The following is a 24,599-nucleotide window of genomic DNA, read 5'->3' as shown; positions in this document are numbered from 1 at the left end:
CCCCTCAAGGATTGAACTCACAACCCTGGATTTAGCAGGCCAATGCTCAAACCACTGAGCTATCCCCCCTGGACTAAGCACTGCCCCTCTTCTGGGCCTTTCTAGTATTTTTTAAAATGTAGGTGGTTTAGGTTTTTAATTTTAGCCAGTACGTGGGATCTTTGTTGTGACACAGGCTTGGGGCCCTTTTCAAAGGCCTCTGGCTTCTGGCACTTCACTGAACTGGAACCATTCATTTAAAGCAAGGGCCTCAGCAGCATTGGGTAATCCAACGTGACCTGGCAGTTTCTTGCCAGGAGAGCGCCTGGTACTGCATGGCATTGATGTTACCCTGGCTGGGAGGTGTCATTCTGGATTTACTGCAGAACATCAGGTAGGTAGCATAGTGGGCAATGGAGAAAATGAACAGGTGTCTCCCTGGAACCATGCTTTCTTGCTCAATGTACATCCTTTAGTCATTCGACAGCGTAAAGCAGGAGGAAGGAGAGCCCAGGAGCTTCCCTCTATTGTACTGTTACATCAGTTTTATGCCAGTGTAAATCCACAGCCCTAATTGATCAGAATCAGGTCCCTGAATTTTAAGAGAGCCCAGAATGGCAGGAGCTGCTTGCCAGTGTGGATGCCTGTGCTCCCTGGGGCAGTGGTGTGGTGGCAAAACAGCTAAAGGGAGGCTGAGTGGGCCAGAGGTGTCTAACCTTTGCTTTCATCCCTATAGAAACTGTGCACGGTCTAGGAAGGACGGGACACTGGTTAAGGGTCAAACCTGGGGCTTGAGAATGGGGGGTTGAATTTTCTGCTCTGCCACAGACTTCCTGCATGACCTTGGGCAAGACAGCGAGTAAAATAAGGAACTTGGAGACAAATGGGGATCATAGTACTGCCCCACCTCCCAGGGGTGTTGTGCAGATCAATGTGTTACAGGCAGTCAGGTGCTCCGCTATCTCACTGATGGGGGCCACGTCAGTGCCTAGGATAGGTAGGAACACGAACTCCTTTGGTTTGAAAAGTCTCCTCTTGCAATTACTGTGGTGGTGTTAAATTAGCAAAGAGTGTTTCAATGGCCCATGCAGCTGCACATAGCTGACAAGAAGGAAACCTAGCCAGCAGTTGTACACAAATGCATTTTTATTTCTCTCTACAATCATGTGATACAGATGCATACATGGTATGCACAGAGCCCACCAGGGCCATTCCCAAACATGGGAGAAACTCACCATCCACAATGAATGAAACTGCTCAGTACAGAGAACAATCATTATAATAATGAACATACTGGAAAGAGCTAGCCTGACAGCCAAAATGTATAACATTGAACCACCAAACCTTACATCTACCTTCTTTTTTCTTTAATATAAAGCATTAAAATATTATTTTCCTAAACAGAAAAAGCAGCAAAATGGTAGAAATATTCCACATAGTTTTATCTAGTGACCTCTTGCTAGCCCTAAAGTGTGATGGGTGAACAGAAGCTAGGAATCTATCTTTGCTGCTATGCAAGCGCTGCAAGCAAACAGAGAGCAACAGAACTTGTAAAACAGTCTACCAACAGTGAGGTACTAAATTCGTCCTAAATTAAGAGTGAGCAAAGTTTGCTAGGAAAGCGGGAGCAAAGCGGACAGCTTTTACAAGCAAAATTAGAGAATTCTCTCCTACAGAGACTGCTATCTGTTACAATCTTAACACAACTGTAACACTGATAACATTTAGCCACCTACAAAAACCTCCTTCATTATGAAGACACGCGCCCCTAGACTGGGTGCCCTGGTGTACATTACTATCACCAGTGTCTGCACAGCTTAAATACCACTCAACAGAATACCTGAATCTTTTCCAGAGGACCCCACATGAAACTGAAGAATCAAAAGTATCCCATTCTTTCCACACATAAATAAAATGGGAAATAATATTCCCTACATAGAGAGGATCAGGGTATGACTATCAGATGCAGTCACACCCGTCCTCTGGAATATAAAAGACAAAGGTCCATAGAGCAAGTGTTTCCTGCCCCCCTCCTCCCGCAGTCTACCAGGGTCTCCAGAGAGCATTGACGTTCTTCAGGGATGCTTGCTTTGGGGTGTTCTGGGTGGAAGGGGAGCAGATGACCTCTGGTGCAGCCAACTGGCTCTTCTGGAAGTGATTCAAGAGCTTGCTCTGTGTTTCTGTTTGAACTTTATGGAGAGACAGGAAATGAAAAGCCTCCTGCAGGCACCGGGAGTAGCCTTCCTTGAAGTCAAACTGAGAGTTTTTATTGATGGATCCTGCAGCTAGAGAAGGAAAGAGAGAGGGGAGGAGAAAAGAGATCATGATTTAGACTCATTCTTCATGTCACTCTCTGGAACTTCATACAGCACATCATTGCTTTGCACACAGCCAGGAGTGAAGCCAAGTCTAATACTCACTCTTTATCTGCAACTGGCTCTGCTGTTTCAGGTAGCTGACAGTCATCTCCAGGATGTCGGCTTTCTCCAGCTTGGAGTTGGGCTGATGTCTCTGGAACTCCTTCTCCAGCAGGAGTTTCAGCTGCTCAATGCTGCTGTTAATCCGGTCCCGGCGCATTTTCTCCACCACCGGCTTTCTCAGCTGCAAAAAGCAGGACAAAAGATTTGCTCAGAAAACATCCTAACTCTGCCACATCTCTGGACTGTTTGGGGCATAGCTTGAGTGCATGTAGGTAGTATGGGCCAGATCCTCAGCTGGTGTAAATTAGCATAGAAATAGAGCTATGCTTTATTTGTATCAGCTGAGAATCTAGTCCCATCTCTTTCACTGAAGCAGTCAGAAAAGCAGACTGTGCCGGTACTTACTTTGTTTTTCTCTTTTGGTGTCAGCAGGTTGTTGTGCTCCATAAAGACAGTGCTGGGGGCCATCTGTCCTGAGCTAAGGAGGCAGATCTCAGTTGTGCTGAAGTCCTGTGGAATTGTGCTGCTGGAAGCTGACTCTGCCCTATATTTATACTGCACAACCTTGTTGAGAATCTGTGGGTCTCTGACTTGGTTGAGTTTCCCACACTCCAGAGCCAATCAGAGATAAGCAGGACAATAGAAGAAGCATCTATTCTGGCATGCTCCATCGCCAGTGAATAGCTGGGGGATAATGACCTTCTCCCAGATGAGCAGGTGGGGAGTGTGTGGTACGTGAAAGACTGGGATCCAAATTACATGTTAGAAGCTGGGAAAGAGCTGGCCCTCAGTGAGAAAAGGCTGCTGACTGATGCTGCAGATCAATAGCTTTCCGGGCACACACAATATTCAGTTCACATACAATGGTGAATGTGGGGGCCAGTTGCCGATGGCGGGAAAGAAGCTAATCTGTGCAGAGGAAAACATGGGATTGTATCTTTTTTGAAAACCTACACACCCAGGCACACACTTTGGGCGCGCACACACACACACAGACACACTGATGAAGGCAAGCAGCACACTTGCTCGGAGATCGCTGGGTTCACTAGTTGCTGAAAATAAACTATAGACTTTATTTTGCTAATTTAAAACAAGGGTTGTTGTTTTCTGTGGGTTTGTTTTAATAACAATGAGCCAGATTCTGAAGTTCCTCCTCAGTTGACATCAATGCAAGTGTTGCCTGACTCAAAACAGAGCGTGTACTCCATGGTCTGGCTCAGGATAAGCAATGCACTTCATTGTGGGTACACACATCTATACAGAGTGTTGTTATTTGGACAGTCTTGTGGTTAAGCAGAGGACTGGGAGGAAGGAGATTTGAGTTCTGTTCTCAGATGTCCTGAGTGATCTTAGGCACTTCACTTCTGATCATCTCAACTTCCCCATATGGGAAAAATAGTCACAATAATACTTTATCTGTTCTTAAATATGAGAAAAAATCCAGAGGTAAAAGGGGGAAATCTTAGTGGGTGCTGAATATATGTAATACTTCTGCATTTATGCATTACCTTCATCTAAGAATCTCAAAACATATAATGAACATTAATTTAGGTTTTAGTGTGATTATCCCCATTTTACCAATGGGGAAACTGAGGCACAGAGCAAAGTCATGCAGCAAGTCAGAAACACAACTAGAAATAGAAGCCAGGAGTCCTGATTCCCATTCTCCTTCTCTAGGCTACAATCCATACTAGAATTTATCTTCCTAGCAGTCTCTGCTCTAGAGATACATTAGCAACAAATGCTGCTCTTTAGGATATTAAGATGTATTCTTAGAGCTGCGTGTTTCCAAATAAAATAAATAAATAAATAAATAAAATACAATAATAAATAATAATAAATTGTACTACGCCTGACTACATTCTGCCTGCTTGACTAGCAAGGAGTCCTTGCTCACTTTTCTGAGCATTAAATTAACTTACACAAAGATAAGCTGAGTATCAAATGGAAGCAGATTGATTTCTGCACCATCTGTATGTTTAGAATTGCATGGAGTCAGCCTGATAAAAAACAGTACGTGTCTTCCATTCCAATTAGTTACATTACAAGGGTAGAGTTAAAGCATGGAGCCAGGCTGCTGAAGCACAGGGTTCTGTTCCCAAATTTGTTCCAGATTCACTGTGTGAACTTAATCAGGTCACTTCACTTCTCTGTGCTTCAGTGTTCCTATCTGTGACAAGGGGATTATAATATTCCCTTCTCTCACTAGTCTTATAAGGCTCAGTTTATATTTGTTAAAAGTTTGGGGATCCTGCCATGGAATGTGGTATAAAACTGTGTGTAATGTATATGAAAGTGAATACACACGCATGCACTTAGCCATCACTCTCTAATTCAGTTATTCTTAAAACCAGGTAAGGCTTAAGTGACCTCTTCCAAGATCTGCTTTTCCTCCCCCATTGTACTGCCCTTGAATAGGCTCACTTCTTTTGTACAGAACAGCAGCTGTTGAGCTCCGAGTCTTTTATATCAAGTTGTGGGAAAGTTTTCTGACACCCTCTCACATGTTTCCTCCAAAGCATGTGGATTAATTCTGAGCCCATGTAATGCCACCTAGAAACCCCATCTTTTGCTCTCCTGCGCCCCTTTTGGGGACAGCCTCTGAAACAGAAACTCTCAAGCAGCAAACTCATTTCTAGGGCTGATTCGCCAATGACACATAGGGAGAAACCTGCCAGTTCCCCAGCCCGCACACACAACTAACAGCTTTGCCTGAGATTGTTCCTGCTTTGCAGATGAGCTTACTAATAACCAGATACGGGAAGAGCCATAAATTCTCCCTGCGACATCAACCACACACATGCACGCCCCACATTTAATCTAACAAAGCAGGTTTAAGTGTCAGATGCCCCTCCCTGTAATAACCAGTTGTACAGAACAATCAAAGCATTTCCACACTTACCCTCCTTTTGGGGAGGTCCGGGGGGGAGGGGGATCCTGTGCCCTATGAGTTTTCTGGCCCATCTCAGGACTTCTATTTTTGTGGAAGACAAATGAGCTTTCAGTTGTAAAGCCTGTTAGCACGAACATGGGAGTGCACAGGTGAATCTGTGCTGCATGTGTCTGTTTTCTATCACAGTTTGGGCTTCCGGCCACTTCTGAGACTTTGTGCAAGGACTCAGAACGCTCTTTCGAACAGAGAACCTTGGGGTCAGACTCAGTTAGAACTGGCCAGATCCTCACAGCCATTAGCTGACTGTGCTGGGGTAATTAGAGTCACTTTGTCCCCTCGGTTGGTATAAATCCAAATAATTCCACAGAAGTCAATGGAACTACACTCCTTTGCACCAGCTGAGGATCTGGCCCTTGTTTACAGAAGACATGTTCTCAAACTAATAGAATACAATCCCCACTTGATTTGCCCCAAGGACCCTGCCAATAAGCCCCGCAGGGGAATAACTTTCTAGTTCTGTTTGGTTTTTTTGTATGTTTGAAATTTGATGGACTTTTTTTTGCAAGAGCCATTTGATTGTAGCAGGGTTGGGGCTAGGAGCCGTTGAATCCCAAGTTCTATCCTTGTCTCTAGTATGAGCTCTGTGGCCTTGAGTGAGTCACTTAACTGCTATGGGCCTCAGTTGTAAAAGAGGGATGGGCCTCAGTTGTAAAAGAGGGATGATTGTAAAGTGTGTTTCACTGGTTTTGTGGGGTTCATCTATTGTCTGTAAAATGACATAAGTGCAAAGTCTCTGACTTGACAGCAGCTTTTCCCTGCCTCTCTCTGAGTCACACAACAAGGATACCGTAGTTCCTGGAACAAATGTTCTAATCTCAGGAAAAATAAACTAAAAAAATGACTCCATGGTTTTCTTGATGGCTTTGCAATCAACAAGGGAAATTAACTAACCAGTGAAGAATTAGCTTTTGTAGGAGACCGTCACTTTGGCATGACATGAGAATGAGCTTCTATAACTCCAGTTTGATAACTCCAGTTTGATTTGGAAATTGCAAAGAAGGGCAATGAGCCAGATTCATATCCAGTGTAAAGCTACAGGTGGCAATGGAGTTACACCAGTGATCATGAATTTGGAATTAATTTATGTCCCAACGTCAGAATGATTGCTTTCTACTGTGGGACTAGAGCACACGGCATTGGAAAGAAAACCGATGATGACCGTAAGATCCTACATACAGGTACCATACTTGAAATGTGGAGTAAACAATATCCTGCCTCCTGAATCTCTGCCAGATGTTAGCTTTCAAGGTGTTTTAAAGGAGCTGCTGCTTTCTCAAGTCTTCAGAGATCATCACTGCTCTGATTGCTTCTTTTCTGATAACTGCTACCCAGATGGCCTTTTGGGAGTAGGGTTTCCAACTGAACACAATACAAAGTCAAGCACCATTGCTAATATGGTTTGTAGCCAGGCACACTTCCTTTGTATAGGGAATGAATATAGTTAAGAAATGGTGTGGGAAACTTGGAGGTACACAAACTTCCACAGCCTTATGTTAATAAGCCGCTTACCACGGTAGGGTACTTAGGAGAAAAGGAACTCTGTGTGAGGGATGGGAAAGGCGGCAAGATCTTGGCAGACTTGGATACACAAAGTTAGCACTGAACCCTGGAGACCTTACTCGGGGAAAACTCCCATTGGGCCAAATCCTCAAACTCTTTCCAGGAAGAAACCCTCACTGAAGCCAATGGGAATTTCAGCCTGAGTAAAGCCTGAGCAGGATTTATGGATTTGACCCATATCCTTTGGCACTTCCAGGGCCATATTCTGATCTCAGCTACACCAATGTAAATCCAGAATGACTCCACCATCTTCCAGGGAATTATCCTGGATTTTCACCAACATAGCTGCAATCAGAATCAGGCCTTTTAATCCAAGCAGCTCAGAGCCCTTTTCAGGTATTTATGAACAAATAGGGTAGAATATCCCATTTCACAGGATAAATGAGGAGCAATAGGCTAAGAGCCTAATTTTCATAAAGATCTAGGCCTACTTTTTTGAGTGTACTTACTCTGTGTGTGTGTGTGTGTGTGTGTGTGTGTGTCCCCCCAAATCACATGATTTGCACACTTAGGTGGCTAAATAGGTGCTTACATGTGCAAATCCGTATTTGGCCTTTCACACACAGTAAGCACAAATGTAAAGCAGACATACAAGTGGACATCTACTTTGAAAAAACAACCAACCAACCCATAAGGCCCTCAGTGACTTTTTAAAGTTCATGCAGGAAGCATGACAGATGTGGTAATAGTCCAGAGGACTTCCATTGCACACATAGCCATCCTTCTTCCTCTCCAGCTCTGTGAATCAGACAGCTGCAAAACTTCCACAGCAAAACTGCACAAATCAGGCTCCAGCCTCCGCTGACAACTCAGGACTCAGCCTGCATCTGGCAATTATTTTGCTACAACTCACAAACATTGGCCCAGTCATGAGGTCATCTGGGCTCAGTTTGTAGTTTTGCAAGAATGGCCTCCACATGAAAGATGACTCAGCTTTGACTGAGTTTTGAGAACTTTGTGGATTTGAGTTCACTGGGTAAGGACGCAGTGAGGCCCCAACTATGGTGCAAAGCCAGTGGACAAGTACCACAACATTCACTACTGCTAACACACTGATCTGCAGAGGGTAGTGACGTTTGTTCAGACTGTTCCCTGATGACAGCAGCTGTCCTGACAGAGCTGGGAAAGGTTAGAGCAATGGACTGGCAGTTCAGACTTCTGGGCTCTGTCACTAATGGACTGTGTGGCCTTAAGCAAATCACTTCACTCCTCTGTGCCTCAGTTTCTCCAACTGTCAAACAAGGAGAATAACACTTCCAAGAGGGCCAAGTGGCCTAGTTCATTAATATTTGCAAAGGGCTTTGAGGTCTCTGCATGAAAGGAGTCAGACACCTGGAATGCTGTTGTTGCTATGGCCTCAACTCTCGCTCTTGCGGGTAAAAGTTGACATATGGAGCTGCACCAAGGAAGTCGTTTGCAAAACCCAGGAGCCCATCCTGCGTACTTTGGAGCAGACAAAGCACTAGGCACTATGCAGGCATGGATCAGAGAACCTAATACAGGCCCAGCAGTACAGCTCCACTGAACTCAATGGGACTGTTCCTATGGGCCTGAATGGGTGCAGCATTGAGTCCTGGGTCTGCCCTTTCCCCCAGTCATTCTCTGTGCTGCTGCTTGTGAGTGAGGAGGGTTCATATATTACTCAGAGCTCCCCGTTTGAATGTCCAGCAACTTCTCTCCAGCTGCAGTAACCTGATTTTTTTCACTGGCTTCCCCCTGAACCACCACCCTTGCAGTTTTTTATAACCGGATTTTTCTTTCTGTCATTCTCTCTCCTTGTATCTGCTACAGGCAGATGTGGGGCCGAGGACAAGAGTATGTTACAGGCCCACAGACTGTGTGAGTTTGGAGTTCCTCTGAGTTTCCCACACTGTTTCTCTATTCACCGCATTCAGACAGAAGATAATGAAAGTGTGCCGTGCTACAAGCTGAATTAGAAATGGTGTTTGACTTCCCTTTGTACTTCATAGAAGCCCTGTTCTGGGTAGACCATCTGCATAGCACTTACTGTGGAGAAAAACATTGATCAAGGTCTGTCAACCAGAGCTAGGGGAACTTGGGAAAGTAATTCCTTGTGCCATTTCAGTTCTTTAGGGCTTAACATCTGGCCTGGGCAGGGGGATGAAGTTGGTGGTTTAACAATCTCACTTCCTTTTAAACTTTTGGATGTTGTCATGAGTCTGTGTGCAGTAGCCTGAACTTCTGATTTTAATGATGTGGTGAGGGATCACATGACTGGGAATAATACCTAGTGCTTTCCTTTTCTAAAGTGCTTTACAAATAGTCACTGATGAAGTCTCAGAACTCCCTTGTGAGTGAGGGTTGTTTAGTAGCTGCGTTTTGCAGAGACACAGAGAGCATCAGCCCAAAAGATACAAAAGTAGCCAGTGGTTTTAGGTGCTCAGTTTCACATACCTGTTTTGCAGAAATGCAAAGCACCAATTTTCATTTTAACTGGGTACTTGATGCTTCTGAAAATGAGGCCCCAAGCTGTCATCAGTTAGGCACCCAAAAATCAGGGGCCACTTTTGAAAATTTTAGCTAGATTGACTAGTTCAAGACCACAGATGGAATTAGTGTCAGAGCTGGGGTGACTTCCTGTCCCCTAGGGCTACGCTGACACCTCTCTCTGAACGACACAATGTATTCACTAACAAGGGACTAGCTAGGAAAATAACATGGGTTTTGCTCTGTAAGCACTCATCTCATTCGCTCTGCCAATACACCCTCACATGGATCTGTCAGTAACACCTCATGTTTAATCCCTAGACCTGAAGCTCTTGTGAGTAAAGACTGCAATTTATATTAAATTATGCCAGACCTTTGGGTAGTTTCATGAAATATGTTTCGGCTAGGAACTGACCTGAGAGCACTAACCCAGGGTACTGAACAGCCGTCAGACAGTGATGAATTTCTGCTACTAGGGATATGGCCGGGATTGGAACCAGTGACTTACAGTATGTCTACACTAGGAACACTGCAGCAGCACATCTGTAGCGCTGTAGTGTAGACTTCCTACAGCGACGGAAAGGGTTCTTTGGTTGATGCAGTAAATCCAGGAGGTGGTAACTAAGTCAGTGGAAGAATTCTCCCCTGGACCCAGTTCTGTCTACACTTAGTCTTAGTTTGACTTAGCTACATCTCTCAGGGGTGCACATTGTTTACACCCCTGAGCGATGTAGCCAGGTTGACCTGACTTACTAGTGCAGATCAGCCCTTAGAGGTGAAAGGCTCCATAGCCCATTACCAGCCTCTGGAGCCATCAAGTCATCAGTACCAGACGCAGCTATTGCACTAGGAGTGGATTGTGGCTTTATACTGGGGGGTCCTGCAGAGGTACACTGCCCTGGTGGCAGCTCCCGGAGGCATTATGCTTGACTTTGGGGGTGGATACAAAACAGCACCAACTGCTGCAGCTTATTCCAGGGAACAGGCTTGCTCACAACCGTATCATCGATGCTGAAGGAAGCAAGTCAGGATCTTGGCCCCCACCTTCACCCCATCCTGTCCCACTTCTTTTTGGGAGTCTGGCTCTGTTTATTACACTGGACTCCCCTGGTCTTTTACCCCAGCAGTGCAAGGAGGATTGGTGAGGAAGTCTTAGCACACAGCACCCCGTTGCAGTCCCACTCAGGGCTGAGCTCTTAGACCGCACAAACTCTTTCAGCGGGAACTACTGCACGCTCCCATGTAGTAGAGAGAGTGCTGGGACTCTGGCAGGCTCAGAGGCCTGTTTTCTGGCTTTTGAAAGCTCTTCCTGCAAGGCAGCCGTCTGCTCTTAACAGGCATAATCTCCTCACTTTATTGCCAGGAGAGCACATGTTCCTGCGTCCCACAAAACCCACCTGCCCAGCAGGGTGAAAAAGACAGTTTCACGAGACACACTTCCATTGTTCTCTCCAGCACTGTGACTGACAGCCGCTGAGCATGAGAAAGTGCAGCCATGTAGGAGCTCACATGCTGAGATCCAGGCTGGGATACTGGAGGGTTAGGGCCAAGGGGGATCGCATTGTAACACAAAGAATAGACAAGTCTGGATTACAAACTAACCTGTCCCAGAGGTGGGTGCCCATTCCGGAGGCATTGCCTCATATCAATATCCTCTACAGAACTAGCACCTTCCATCCAAGGCTCAAAGCACTGTAGGAACATTAACTGATCCAGCCTCATAACCCGCTAAGGTTGAGCAGTTTAATATCTGACTCATTCACTATTGAATATCTGGGGGATAAATCCTGCTCTTTCAGGGGAATGGATTTGATTATCTACCATTAATACACCGTTTTCCATCACTGACTTCAATATTTGTAAGTGGTAACTGGGGATAGAACCGAGGGGTCCTGACACTAAGTCCACTGCTCTGTAATAATCTCTCATAAGAACGGCCATACTGGGTCAGAACAATGTCCATCTAGCCCAGTATCCTGTCTCCTGACACTGACCAATGCCAGGTGAACAGGGCACTCAATGAGTGACCCATTCCCTGTCGCCCACTCCCAGCATCTGGCAGTCTGAGGCTTAGGGATTATGAGTATGGGGTTGCATCCCTGACCATCTTGGTTAATAGCCATTGCTGGACCTATCCATCTTGAATTTATCTGATTCTTTTTTGAACCCATTTACACTTTTGGCCTTCACAATATTCCCTGGCAACAAGTTCCACAGGCTGACTGTACGTTGTATGAAGAAGTACTTCCTTATGTTTGTTTTAAACCTGCTGCCTATTAATTTAGTTGGGTACCCGCCCCGCACCCCGTTCTTGTGTTAAGGCGTAGATAACATTTTCTTATATATGTTTTCCACGCCACTCATGATTTTATAGATCTCTATCATATCCACCCTTATGTGGGAATATATGAGAATTTCAGCTTGCTCTCTCACTTAAAAAGCAAATAAATAATTAAATAAATTAAAGAGAGAGAGAGAGAGTTTCTAGCCCGCATGGTTTCAGAGAAAAACTTGAAAGTGTGATCCAAATGCAGCCAAAAAGACTCAGAAACCAAAAAACAAATAAAAAGAACACCAAAATAGCTCACATGATTTTTAAGCCAATCTCATGATCATTGGGCACCTGACTCGTGATCTTGGAAAATCTGGAGCTGGAAATATGGCCAGATCCCAACAGATGCCGAGCACCTCCTGAACAGCCCCATCAACTTCATCACAAGGTGCCCAGCATATGCTCTGTACCTCTTAGGGTTTTCCTCAGCATCAGCCATAGGCTAGTCTCCTAGTGTGAGCAGAGTTCAGGAGGTGAAAGGCTCCACACCCATCTGTCCCCTGAGATACCCATATCCTGTTATAAGAGCTGGGTTTAAAAGATCATTTTAAGGATTGTTGTAGCAATGAATTTGGCCTGGTGAGGATTCAAAGCTACTGCTATTTTTATGCATATCATCATCATCATCATGATGTTCCCATTACGCAAGCATATGGAACTAGTTAAATGAAGCATACAAATTAACCTTCACAAACCGAAGACTATGTCTACCCTGCACTTTCGTCAGGAAAGCTTTTGTTGGTCGGGGTGTGAAAAAAAACACCCCCCCCCACTAACAAAAGTTTTACTGATGAAAAGAGCCAGTGTGGACAGCACTTTGCTGGCCGGAGATACTCTCCCACTGACAAAGCTACCGTCCCTTGTTGGGGGTGGTTTTATTTTGTTGGCTGGAGAGCTCTCTCCTGCCGACAAAGAGTGGCTACCCTGCATAGCTTACAGTGGCACTGTTGTAGTAGCACACCTGTGCTGCTGTAAGGTGTGCCGTGTAGACATAGCCAAAGTTTCAACTGTGTAGCCAGGTCTGTAACCAGAATGCATGTGTGTGTATTGTTAATTAATGACTGCCATCAGTGGGTCTTTGATCTAGAGCAGAGGTGGGCAAACTACGGCCCACGGGACCGTCCTGTCCAGCCCCTGAGCTCCCTGCCGGGGAGGCTTGCCCCCAGCCCCTCCCCCGCTGTCCCTCCTCCCGCACAGTCACAGCGCCGTGTGGGCAGCACGCTGGCCTGCCGCTCCTGTTGGGCAGGGTGGTGGCGTGGCTGGCTCCAGCATGATAAGGGGATGGGAAGCGGGGGGGTTAGATAAGGGGCAGGGGGTCCCGAGAGGCAGTCAGGGGACAGGGAGCAGTTGGATGGGGGAGAGGTTCTGGGTCGGGGGGGGAGTCAGAGAACGGGGAGCAGGGGGAGTTGGATAGGGGGTGGGGTTCCGGGGGGATGGTTAGGGGCGGGGGTGTGGATAGGGGTCGTGGCAGTCAGGGGACAGGGAGCGGGAAGGGGGGGTTGGATAGAGGGTGGAGTCCCGGGGGGTGGTTGGGGCTGGGGTCCCGGGAGGGGGTGGTCAGGGGACAAGGAGCGTTGGATGGGTCAGGAATTCTGAGGAGGGCGGGAAGTGGGAGGGGGTGGACAGGGGGTGGGGGCCAGGCTGTTTGGGGGGCACAGTCTTCCTTACCCAGCCCTCCGTACAGTTCCGCAACCTCGATATGGCCCTTGGGCCAAAAAGTTTGCCCACCCCGATCTAGAGACAATCACAGACCTCATTAAAATTGATGGGTATGCTAAGCACCTTTCTTTCATGCTATACGGAAGGAACAACTGAATGTCTCTTGATAGCTGGAAGCCACCGCCGAAGGCCATGCTTCACATGGCAAGGAAAGTAAGCTGTGTAGGCTGAAGGGTTTCCCTGGCACTGATCGCAAATGCAGGGTTTAGGGGTCTGATTGGTTGTAAGTGTGTACGCAGAAAGCTGGCAGAAAGCAAGAAAAGCAGTAGTGAGTAGCCTCTGTCCTGGGAGGAAGCTGTGAGACAGAGCTGCTTTTGGACACAGTACTCGCTGGAGTAACAGACCTGGATTTTCGAGTACTGCCTGCTGTTTTTTTGCTTCCACTGCCTGCTGTTTCAAGAAACTGCCTGCTGTTTTTTGCTTTCACTGTATTTGGGGAAACAGGACTTTGAAAACAAACAGGGTTGCCTGAACCTGACTCCATCATCAATTTCTTTTCCTAATGGAACCAACCCAGCAAAGCCTGAATAGTGGCTAATTACTCAGGCCTAAAAAGGACTACAATATTTAGGGTACCTCCCCTGACATAATTAAAAAGGGACAAGTCATTCATATGAATAATGTGAACATCCACAGTTATATTAGACAGAATGAAATATTGAAAAAGCTAAAGAAGCCCTCATGATTCAGGTCAGTTAGCCAACCACTGACTGATGGGGTTAAAAAGAAAAGTCCCTTCTAGGCAGGTTATCCTGTGATTGTCCATTATGGGGTTTCTTGCATCCCCTCTGAGGAATATGGTACCAGATACTGCCTGTGCCAGGAGGACACTGAGCTAGCTGGACCATTGGCCTGATCTGCTCATTTCCTATGTTCCACAGATCATTTCTGTTCAGAATCTGAGGGCTGTTCCCTCCCTTTTTCTCACCAGGCCAAGTTCAGGGCCCAAGGAAACCTGCTGGGGATACAGGGCTCATTTCTGCTCCCATTTAAGTCAATGGGAGCAGCAATAGGTTCATAAAGTCTTTAACGTGTGGTTGCCTGTTCGAATCCAGCATAGGTCAGTAATGTCAGTGATGTCAACAAGGCTTTATCATCCCAGGGCTGTTCAGTGGCCTGTGTGGAAGGGATGTCAGTTCAGCTTCTTGGTTGCCACTTCACTTAAACCACCACTACCATGATACTGCCTGGCAGCCCTGCAGCAGGGCAGGGCTAAGGGCCACTGGCAGCCCATGCAGGAGGGTAAGTGCCAGGCACAGAATATGCTCGGCTGGGCACAATTCTTGCATTAACGCTTGAAGAACCAATCCTTACCCATGCATATCTCTTTCACCTTTGCCAACTTGGGGCTGGGAGGGAAGTTTGCCCTGCTGGTGCCCATGTTTCTAGGGATCATTAAAGGACTTCAACCTGGGACCTTTCACTGAGGCCATTTTAAAAATTCACGGAAAGAGGTTTGAAAATAGATCTCTCTGATTTTGGAGGGGAAGAGGGTGCGGGGCAATAAATACGTAACGTGGCTGCTTTGATAAACCCCTGGTCCCAGAGCAATGCGTTCCTTTGAGATGTAACTGATTCCTGCCATCAGGCACCAGCCTGCTCTCCCAGAGGGTCAGCGCTTTCCCACATCCAAACACATTATCCTACAGCCCCTGCCTTTTGTACAACACACTCCATCTATTCATGTGCAAAGCAGCTGTAATCCCCAGGCCTTTCAGAGTCAATATACCAGGAAATAATAAATCCTTCTTGTGCACCCTTGAATATACTGAGAGATGACTTGTGGGAATTTCCACTAGGCAGAAAAATAATAACTGTTTAATTTTTAATTATTTTTGATACTTGCTGTAAGGAGAATATGTCATTGGCCCATGAGTATTTCAGGGTCACTCGCTTAAGCATTTGGGGAAATTGATTTCACCTCTAATTACCTTGGAAATGCAGATCAGGTTGGATCATGCGTTTTGTGTTCCTCAGTGATCAAAACCTGCTTGCCTTCCCTTAAGCACCTAAGAATGAGTGTTTAAGAATGCTGGATCCAATAAGAAACTGAAGGTTAAACATACAGGGAGAATGGTTTATAGCTGCATTACAAAAGGTCTTCCTCATTTCTTTTTTTTTTAGGTCAGCATTATAAAAGCCTGTACATGCGTCCTGCATTGGGAAGGTGAGAGGAGGAGTCATCCATATAATGACATAGTAATAATTATTTATACATAATGGGCCCGATCATCATGTCTTTTTCTCTGAAAGGGGCAGATTCAGCCACACTTATACTACGTGGCTCCATTGGTCTATTTGTGGGGTGAAGTACTACTCAACATGAATGAAAGTGACAGAATCTGGCCCAGAATGAGGAGTTTTACCTAAGGACCACAGGATCAGGTCTTATATAGCATCTTTCACGCTAAAGCACTTCAGAATCTATATGCCATACACAGTACAGGACAACTAAAATAACACCATCTCTGGAGTGGGGGGCATCAGCACACTGAAGCAGAGTGGATTTTGTCCAACAACACCACTTTAAACTGCTACTCATATAGAAAGTGCCAAAGGATCGTTAACGGTCATGCACGGTACACAGAAATGATTTTTTCTCCACAGGTCTCATGCAAGAGATCCTCACGCAGAGTAGAGCATGGAACTCAGTTTACCTACCCAGGAAGATGAAGTGCTGAGTTGAACCGGCTGAGATCTGACCCTGTCGTTCTAAAAATCTAGGAAGCTTAGAGCATTAGTCAGTCAAGGAAGTTTACTACAATGATGCTAACACAGGGCTGGCCTAAAGTATAAGCAAACACCCTTTCAGGAGTGCAGACCAAACAGGTACTGCAAGGTTTTTACCATCCATCCAGCTGCAGTGCCAAGGGGAGCATGGCACGTGTATAAGGCAGAAGAGGTCTCTGCCAGACTCCCCTATGGGGGCGGGGGGGAAGAGAATTTGCCAGCTGTAACCCTCCTGGGTAGGAGGAAGAAGCCACTCATGGCATTTCTATCTCCAGGGAAGTGCTTTCCCTACGGATTCTGCTCACACGGTCATCCTCCTTTGGGTCCTATATTCAGCTGGTCTCACCTGCCCCATCTACCCTAGAGGCAGGAAAGGCACGTTGGAGGCACTGCTAAGATGGGCTCAACACTGAGGCTTGCAGGTAGACCATGAACAGGTAGCAGGACCCCTCCAAAAAAAGTCAGTACTATATTCCCATTTCATGGAAGAGTAAACCAAGGCAGAAAGGCATCTATGGACTAGGCCAAGGTCACAGAGGAGTCAGTGGCAGAGCCTAGATTTTCTGAATCCCAGCCCTGGGCATAAACCAGAGACTGGCGTAACTCTGCACCTTGCCCCCCCATATTGCCCCATATTGCAGTAAGAATCTCTGAGACACTCTGACCCACATGGCCATCCAAGCACTTTAGTGACGCTCAGAGAAAAATCACGTGAATTCATGGTGCATTGACAGACGCGCAGACTCCACAAAGGAGTTATTAGCACCAAGCTGTGTGGGTTTGAATTTCTCCGAGTTTCCCACACTTTCTCTCTATTGATAACATTTCTTGTTTGGACAATAGACGTGTGCCTTGCGACGACTTGCAACATTAGTGACGGTGTCTGAGCCTGAATGAATTCAAGGGAAAAAATCCAACTCCCAAAAGACCATCTGGCTAGCAGTTATAATACAGCAATAAAGGTCAGGGCTGCCTCTCAGAAGTTGGGAAAAAGATGCTCTTTGACACTGAAGAGTCTCTTTAACCAGCTTGGTACAACGACTACCTGTCAGACTCTAGCTTCAAGGTCCCTTGCCATCACTCTGGCGCTTTGGGAAAAATTACATGAGACGTGGCCTTTTGGAGACAGGGCGGTGAAATGATGCAAGGAAAAGTGCAGCATCTTATTAGAGCTGGCAAAAGCCAGTGGTGCTGGTGAACCGTCACTGCGCTGCGTCTTATCTAATGTTTTAATTCTTTGACTGGATCAAAATGTTCATGAGATGACCTATCTCCTGGCTTTCCCAGAACACAGGGAATAAAAGGCACTGAGGACAACATCTGTCCCTAACAAAGAACTAAGCCCATTCAGGCCTATACAATGAAAACCATGAAGCTGGCTATTTCTCTGACTTCCCTTCCTGACAAATGCTTATTAAATTCAGGCGTTACTTCAGGGTTTTCCACATAGGCAACAGTTCCTGGCTTTCAGTCCCTGGCTTTCTTTAACCATTGCTGAGTTCCCACAACTAGAAACAGTTCGGTTTCTCTGTTCATCAGCCTTGCCTCCATGTTCCATGCCCATCGTTTGTAGAGAAACAAGGGCTCCTATCCTTTAGACAGTATGGAGCAGATCCTCCACCGGTGTATATAGCATAGCTTTACCGAGATCAGCTCCATGTGTAACCCTCTTTAATCCATCTTCATGTATACCCTTCTATCATATACCAATGGAGCTATCCCAGTTTATGCCAGCTGATGATCTGGCCCTATGCTATTTTCACTGCTGCCTTTAAAATTTTGCCCAGGGATTAAATTTATCCAACTGGATAAAAATCAGAACTGACCTGAACATTTGCCCCAATGTGAACTGAACCTAAAGAGAGAGTTCTGAGGCTCAAAAATGTTAGTTTAAATTTTAATAAAAAAAAATTCTTAGGTGCCTCTGCACTTGCTGATTTCAGCCAAAAAAGAAAAAGAAAAGAAAAAAAGAGAGAATGCATTCCTCATCCATTTGTCTCCATGCCCTACTATTATTCCAGACCATGAAACAGAGGTGAAGTGACTTGCCAAAGGTCACACAGTCAGTTAGTGACAGAGTCTAATGGATTCTAGTCTGGACCTACCCGAGTTATCATTCTACAGTGAAAAAGGGCACTATTGCTAGCCATCCCCACGGGCTCTATCAATCCGCATATACCCCCCCACCCAGCCACCCCCGTGAACTGTATCCACTCCCGTACACACCCCTACCTAGCCATCCAGCAGTCATCACTTAGAATCTCCGCAGCACTTAAGACCTGCTTTTCTAATGGGCCTGTCATTTTACACTAAGACAGTATTTTACTTTGCCATTCGGTCAGTACTGGGAAAACCCCAAGTACTCTACAAACAAGCACCCTCAGCAGGTAAACTCTGTGATAACGGGGCTGGGTGTTCAATGCTCTCTCCAGAAAGAGCAGAGAGATGGACGCAGAACTCTTTATTTTAACCTTTAAGGCACTGTCCCCTCCTTTTCCCGCCTTCCCCGAAACATGTGCCTCCATCCCCAGTATGAATGTGACTGGCACATGCTGCGACTTTGGAATGCAATTGATCCCAGACAACCAGCTGGAGGGTCAGTGCTTTCCCAGATCCTCGTGCAGCCCTGCAGCACCACACTGCACACTCCACCAGTTGGTTTGGGCAGAAGGTTATTCTCTCCGGGGCATTTATAATCAATGTACCATGCATTGATAGATGCCTTCTCTATTGTTTGACCATGTGCCCGGATTGGCTGAACAAGTGTGGGAAACATCAACAAGCCTGAGACTCACATATCGGCTTGGCCATTCTGGGTATAAATAGAGGCTGTCACACAGCCTTGTGTTCACCCTGATCCACAGATCTGTGGCCCTAACTGGCAAGGATAAGAATGGCTCCCAGCAACAGCTTCATGGCCCACGTGGAGGAGAAACTGCTGCCAAAAGAGAAGAATAAAGTAAGTTAAACAATGGACAGGGCTGGAAAGTGTGTGTTAGGTTATATTTAGTGGGACTCCTAATGCATCTGAAACTTCAGAGCCAGTTGCGTGTTTACCTAACCGATTTTATACAGGAACATCAGAGAGAGATAATATATAGGTGAAAATAAGAATAAAGAGATAGATTAGTGATAGAGTAAAAAAAAAAAAGATGTAAAGAACGAGAACAAAGATTGGCGTAAAGATGGTGGATGGAAATATAGAGGTAAAAAAGAGGAAGACGGCTGGACAGACAGACACGCCAGGACCATAGTGAGTAGAAATTTGTCCTAATGTACGCGGGTGGGAATCAATGGAGATTATGTAAATAAATTGGATCTAACTGTATCCCTAACAACCTGGCCCTTCTCTTGTTCAGCTGAGGAAGCCGGTGGTGGAGAAAATGCGCCGGGACCGGATTAACAGCAGCATTGAGCAGCTGAAACTCCTGCTGGAGAAGGAGTTCCAGAGACACCAGCCCAACTCCAAGCTGGAGAAAGCCGATATCCTGGAAGTGGCAGTCGGCTATCTGAAACAGCAGAGCCAGCTGCAGGCACAAAGTGAGTACACAGCATGCTTTTCACTCACTCACAGATGCTGCTTCCTTGATGGCCCACTCCTACAAATCTTTGCTCACACAAGTAGACCATACTTCTGCAGGAGTCAATGGGACCATTTGCATAAGGACTATCCACATGAGCAAGGATTTGTGGGAGGTGGCCCCTCGTGTTGATCCCTGCAGATGTATTTACACTGCTCAGAGTCTGGACAGACCATTAACATGTTGATTTTCTCCCATTTATTTTCCAGTGTTCAGTCAGAAGAGCCCAGAACAAGATTTTAACACTGGTTACCTGCAGTGCCTGAAGGAAGCTCTGCATTTCCTCTCTTACTGTGAGCCTAAGAAGGAAGCTCAGACCCGGCTGATCAAGCATTTCTCCAAAGCTCAGATGATTCCAGACAACCTGTGCTCACCCCCCATGCATAGCCCACCTTCACTGCCATGTCTGGTACCCAGAAAGCATCCTTCCCAGAACAACATTCCTGTGGCTGTTGCTGCCATCTGGAGACCATGGTAGACTGGACATTTATGTGTGTGTGTGTGCTGCAAAACCAAAGGGATCTTTAATTTAATGGTCCCTCTTTAAAGTAGGAAACTTTGATTTCCAGGAGGGGGTTTTATTGTTTGTCATGAGAAATGCTCTCTGCAGTAGTTTCCCTTCATAGTGAAGGATGGTGTCTGTATCTTGCAGCAAACATGCTGCCCTTATGGGTGGCTCCTAGCTGAATAGAGGGCCAAGCCTTTTGGCACTTTACAGAGCAAATCTCCTATTGGCTTCCATCAGAGTTTAGCTCGATAAATGCCCTTTGAAGTCAATGGGAATCTTCATGGATTTCTATGGGCATTGATTCAGGAGCTGCTTTGGCCCTATATTAGGTATTGATCTTCAGAAAGAGGGGGCATTTGAGGATGTAATTTGTATCATAAAGAGAATCTAGCCTTTACCTTTTGAGTGAAAGATTTGATTCAGAAATATTGATGCTTCTGAAGTTCCTATACTATTTTAGTATAATCTCTTAAAGTTATTATGATAACGAATGACTGTAGGAGAAATTCTCTTAACATGCAGCATGGGTTAATCTCAGTTGAGGGATAATTGATGCCTTTTGTAAAGGAAGTACCTGCTGTGTATTTTAACTAGTGGGGATGGGAGGTGGGAAATGTGTACTCTACAGTCATTCATTGAATGTGCTGATGAGCTTTACATGCGTTTATAAAGTTGCTATGTGTTCATCATATGTGATGTTGAAAGTGACATTGGTTCCATCACTGTAAATGTCAATAAAATATTTTTATTCATTGATCTTTTGTTTGAAGTAATTAAAACATAAAATTTTATTGGACAATGTGTGGGGAACATCAGGACTTGAAGTGTGTGGGGTGGGAGTGTCGCAAGGTGTCCTGGGAGATCGAGCAAACACATTTTTTTAAGAATCAAGCCAGATTGTTTAGGGCCAGGGTGCTCTTTAGGCATTGTTTTATGAACTCTGCTGCTCTCAGATTACAATAGACTACCTCCACTTTTTAGTCTATATCCAGAATGAGGCTATGTGGGGATGTTGTTGTTTGTAAATGTTGCAAACCCTAACTCCAGTGTGTACATTCATGCAAGCACCTTCAAGATTTCAGTTGGAAGAGAAGCAGGATTTGTCTTAAAAAGATTAACAAAAAAGATACCAAAAATAAAAGTTACAAAGACCTAATGTGTATTAAAGGTGAACTGAAATGCTATAGACAGATGTGTAAGAGTCCTTAAACCACGCATAGACTTCAAAAATAAAACATCATGAAAAATGTCACTGTCCTCCCTCACCAACCATGTTAACTTATCTGCCTAGCCCTGAGTTCAGAGTGCTATGCTTCCCCACCCTGCAGGGGTGGGTAGCATGGACAACACCTTATGAACTATGAAGAATTCAGCTCCTTGCTCTGCTTTAGGATCTAAACCTGCTCCCATTGAAGTCACTGGCAAAATTCCCATTTCCTTTAATAGGAGAACATTCAGGGGTCACTTGGTGTTTTGATGTTAACAACTCTTGTTCACAGAAACCTAATTAGGAGAACCCCAGTCCTCACAGGTAACACAAAGCTTCTCCTTCCTCCTTTAAAAGGAAAATTGCAAATCTATAGAATCTCTTAAGGATTTCCTTTTCCATATTTTCTCTTGTTTTCTAAAAACATTTCACTCTCATCTTTAAGGAATCCAAGTAAGACTCAGAAATTCAGCATTATTAGTCCAGGAAGATCAAGCACAGTGCTGGGAATCTTGGGATCTGGGGATTTTGGTACTACTCCCTGCTTTGCCACTGATTTGCTGAGTGACTTCAGGTGAGTCACTTCACTTCTGTGCCTCAGTTTCCCTATCAGTAGGCCTGGGAGGATAGTGTTGTCCCACCCTTTCTAAAGCACTTTGAGATCTCTGAATGACAATTGCTATATGAATGTAGATGTTATTATGTATTAACCATATACTTTTAACTTGGGCTTGTTTGCCTCAAGGAAATACTGCAACACTCCAGCAAGCTTTAAAATATTTAACACAAACTCTATTAGTTGAGATCCAAAAATATGACAGTGACAACATGTCCCCTTTGATCCCTCCCCAACATAGAAAACAAATCCCACATGCCCTCCTAAATGAGGGGTTACAAACGCCTGAAACCCCAGCATACCAATTGGGTGACCCAAGCTAAACAAATCCAAGATGCTAGGCTTCTTGTGAACCACAGATGTGGGTGCAGTAGCCACATTACCAGGCATGTCTGTTCCCGAGAGCAGGCAGAGGATTAAAACGGACAGGTGTTTTGCTTTAGAAGAGAAGGCTTGTCAATTTCAGTCCCTGGGAGGTGGAAAAGAAGCACAAAGGCAGCATCCTATTCTGTACTAGTCTATCGAGGTTCCTGTCCCACCTCATCACTGTAGCATGTACGGCGGTGCATTAAGCGACATGGCTAACATCTGCCACCTGTTTTCTCTCTCTTAAGTGCTGGATGGGTTGGAAGTGTGTCTGTAGTGAGGTGGTTTGTTTGGGGGTGGGGTGATGAAGGTTTGAGGATCCCCATGCTGCTCTGTCTCTTTGTTAGAGATGACAGGTCAGAGAAGTGAAATGCAGGGAGGCCTGTGTTGGTCCTTTGCGCCTGCAGGAGTTTGTTCCAGAGTCTCAGAGCAGCCCCTGAGAAAGCGCTGCCTCCCGCAAAGATGAGCTTCACCCTTGTGTTAGAAAGTTCTACTGTGCCTGAGCAGAAGCAGCGCTGTCCACCATGGTCATAGGCACTACCTTGGGCTTCGAGAGACATGGGTTCAATTCTGATTTGCCACAGACTTCCTGAGTGACCTTGGGCAAGTCACTCAGTCCCCATCTATAAAATCAGTTAATAGCACTTATCTGACTCCCCTGGGTATGCGGAGGAGAAGATACATTATAAATCGTGAGGTGTCAAATAGTGCAGTAGTGGTGGGGCGGGAAGGGGGGGAAGATAGGTACCTTAGAAGAACTTTTATGTCCATCCTCCACTCAACCATCAGGGACAGAGATTACGGAAGGCCAGGGAAAATGAAGGAAGACAGATGGTGGAGATTTGAAGATGGGAGGGAGAAGCCCCCCGCATTACTTTATTGGGTAACACAAAGCCAGCCTTGAGCACCTTCCACACTCACACTCTCACAAAAATATTTTATAGACTTTGTCATGGGTCCAGCCACCTTGTGGCCAGGATGGCACTGCAGCACCCTGCCTCAGTTTTCCCCTCACCTGGGTTTCAATGTAACAAAAGTCCAAACAAACAAGAGAGTTCTTCCACCCCACTTGGGCTATTCTTTAACCCACTCCCAAGCCTTCCAGCCTGGGGTCTTTTCCCTGCAGGAGCCTCTCTGCCACTCTCTTTGCAGCCTGCAACTTTGTGTTCTGCTTCCCAAAGTCAATCTCAACAATGGTGACATGGGGAAAACCATTCTCAGGTGTCCCCGTTGCCCACAGGCATAGTACACCTTCTCTAGTCTCCGAATCTGTGGCTACGGATGTTTTCTTTTGCAGGATCCCCAATAGGTGCTGCTGCTGTTGCTACTCCTCCAAGATTGCCAGCCATCTTTGCAGATACAACAGTGCCTCCTGCTGCCTCTAAATCCCCCAGGAGAACTTCCTGGGTTGGCTTGTGCCACCTGTCCACTTCTAAAAACTGGAACAGGAACCACAGTAGTTACTGCTGACCCCACATATACCCGTCTTAACCACGGCTGCTGCTCTTTGGCTTCCTCTCCTCCATCCTCTGCTCTAACTAAGGGGATTCACAGGACAAATCCTGCTGACTGCACCAGTGTTAGAGGTCATCACCCACTGAGCATCCCCTCATGACCTAGGGTGTCTCTAGAGCAATACAGGATCAGTTCCCTCTTCTCAGGGCATCTCAAAGAACCCTGCAGCCTGGTTTGGCTGCTGCGGTGACTTGGCCCTCTGGTTTCAGAGTAGCAGCCGTGTTAGTCTGTATTCGCAAAAAAGAAAAGGAGGACTTGTGGCACCTTAGAGACTAACAAACGTATTTGAGCATAAGCTTTCGTGAGCTACATCCCTGCATCCGATGAAGTGAGCTGTAGCTCATGAAAGCTTATGCTCAAATAAATGTGTTAGTCTCTAAGGTGCCACAAGTACTCCTTTTCTTTTTTGGCCCTCTGGCTAAGTCATTTAACAGAAGTCCACCCCATCTAGGATATATCTACCAATGCCAAACCAACAACACAAAAACCCACACAGCATCTACATGCCAGCCTCAAGATGGACCGAGTTCTGAGGATCTGGTCTGTCTTCCTATTCTTTTACTAAGCACTGGCAGCAATTCCCAGTACTTCCTTCCTGCACTCTTCCTTCTTCCCTGCAGAGAACCCCTCTGCTTCTCTAGGCCCTCTTATCTTTGTTTCCCTAG

The 24,599-nt window shown here is 45.8% G+C and overlaps 2 protein-coding genes and 1 long non-coding RNA gene across 4 annotated transcripts in view; 1 reads left to right on the top strand and 2 right to left on the bottom strand.

The window, feature by feature from the left end:
• Window positions 1-24,599, bottom strand: part of LOC122457053 — a 47,523-nt gene that overhangs the window by 10,540 nt on the left and 12,384 nt on the right. The gene's annotated exons all lie outside the window — the stretch shown is intronic.
• LOC119844957 (transcription factor HES-5-like) lies at window positions 874-5,244 on the bottom strand. Its single transcript, XM_038376512.2, has 3 exons — window positions 2,805-5,244; window positions 2,400-2,580; window positions 874-2,264 (listed from the first exon to the last, which is right to left on the bottom strand). The coding sequence occupies exons 1-3, from the start codon at window positions 2,865-2,867 to the stop codon at window positions 2,023-2,025; spliced, it is 486 nt and encodes a 161-aa protein (XP_038232440.1). The 5' UTR covers window positions 2,868-5,244; the 3' UTR covers window positions 874-2,022.
• LOC119844956 (transcription factor HES-5-like) lies at window positions 18,692-20,980 on the top strand. Of its 2 annotated transcripts, none has more exons than XM_038376509.2 (3): window positions 18,692-19,100; window positions 19,501-19,681; window positions 19,932-20,980. In XM_038376509.2, exons 1-3 carry the CDS (start codon window positions 19,035-19,037, stop codon window positions 20,198-20,200), a joined length of 516 nt encoding a protein of 171 aa, XP_038232437.1. In that variant the 5' UTR covers window positions 18,692-19,034; the 3' UTR covers window positions 20,201-20,980. The 2 variants fall into 2 exon arrangements, with proteins under 2 accessions (XP_038232437.1, XP_038232439.1); XM_038376511.2 differs by having other exon boundaries at window positions 18,692-19,394.

Source organism: Dermochelys coriacea, chromosome 18 (assembly GCF_009764565.3).
Source record: "Dermochelys coriacea isolate rDerCor1 chromosome 18, rDerCor1.pri.v4, whole genome shotgun sequence".
NCBI lineage: Eukaryota > Metazoa > Chordata > Testudines > Dermochelyidae > Dermochelys > Dermochelys coriacea.
Note: the sequence above shows the minus strand (reverse complement) of the source record. Positions and strands in the feature narration are given on the sequence as shown.

Excerpts from the sequence above, each read along its gene's own strand:
- LOC119844957 (XM_038376512.2), bottom strand. The coding sequence starts at position 2,867 with ATGGCCCCCAGCACTGTCTTTATGGAGCACAACAACCTGCTGACACCA. Across the intron at positions 2,581-2,804 it reads CACCAAAAGAGAAAAACAAA|CTGAGAAAGCCGGTGGTGGA; the intron begins GTAAGTACCGGC and ends TGCTTTTTGCAG. Across the intron at positions 2,265-2,399 it reads GAGCCAGTTGCAGATAAAGA|CTGCAGGATCCATCAATAAA; the intron begins GTGAGTATTAGA and ends TTCCTTCTCTAG.
- LOC119844956 (XM_038376509.2), top strand. The coding sequence starts at position 19,035 with ATGGCTCCCAGCAACAGCTTCATGGCCCACGTGGAGGAGAAACTGCTG. Across the intron at positions 19,101-19,500 it reads TGCCAAAAGAGAAGAATAAA|CTGAGGAAGCCGGTGGTGGA; the intron begins GTAAGTTAAACA and ends TCTCTTGTTCAG. Across the intron at positions 19,682-19,931 it reads GAGCCAGCTGCAGGCACAAA|TGTTCAGTCAGAAGAGCCCA; the intron begins GTGAGTACACAG and ends TTTATTTTCCAG.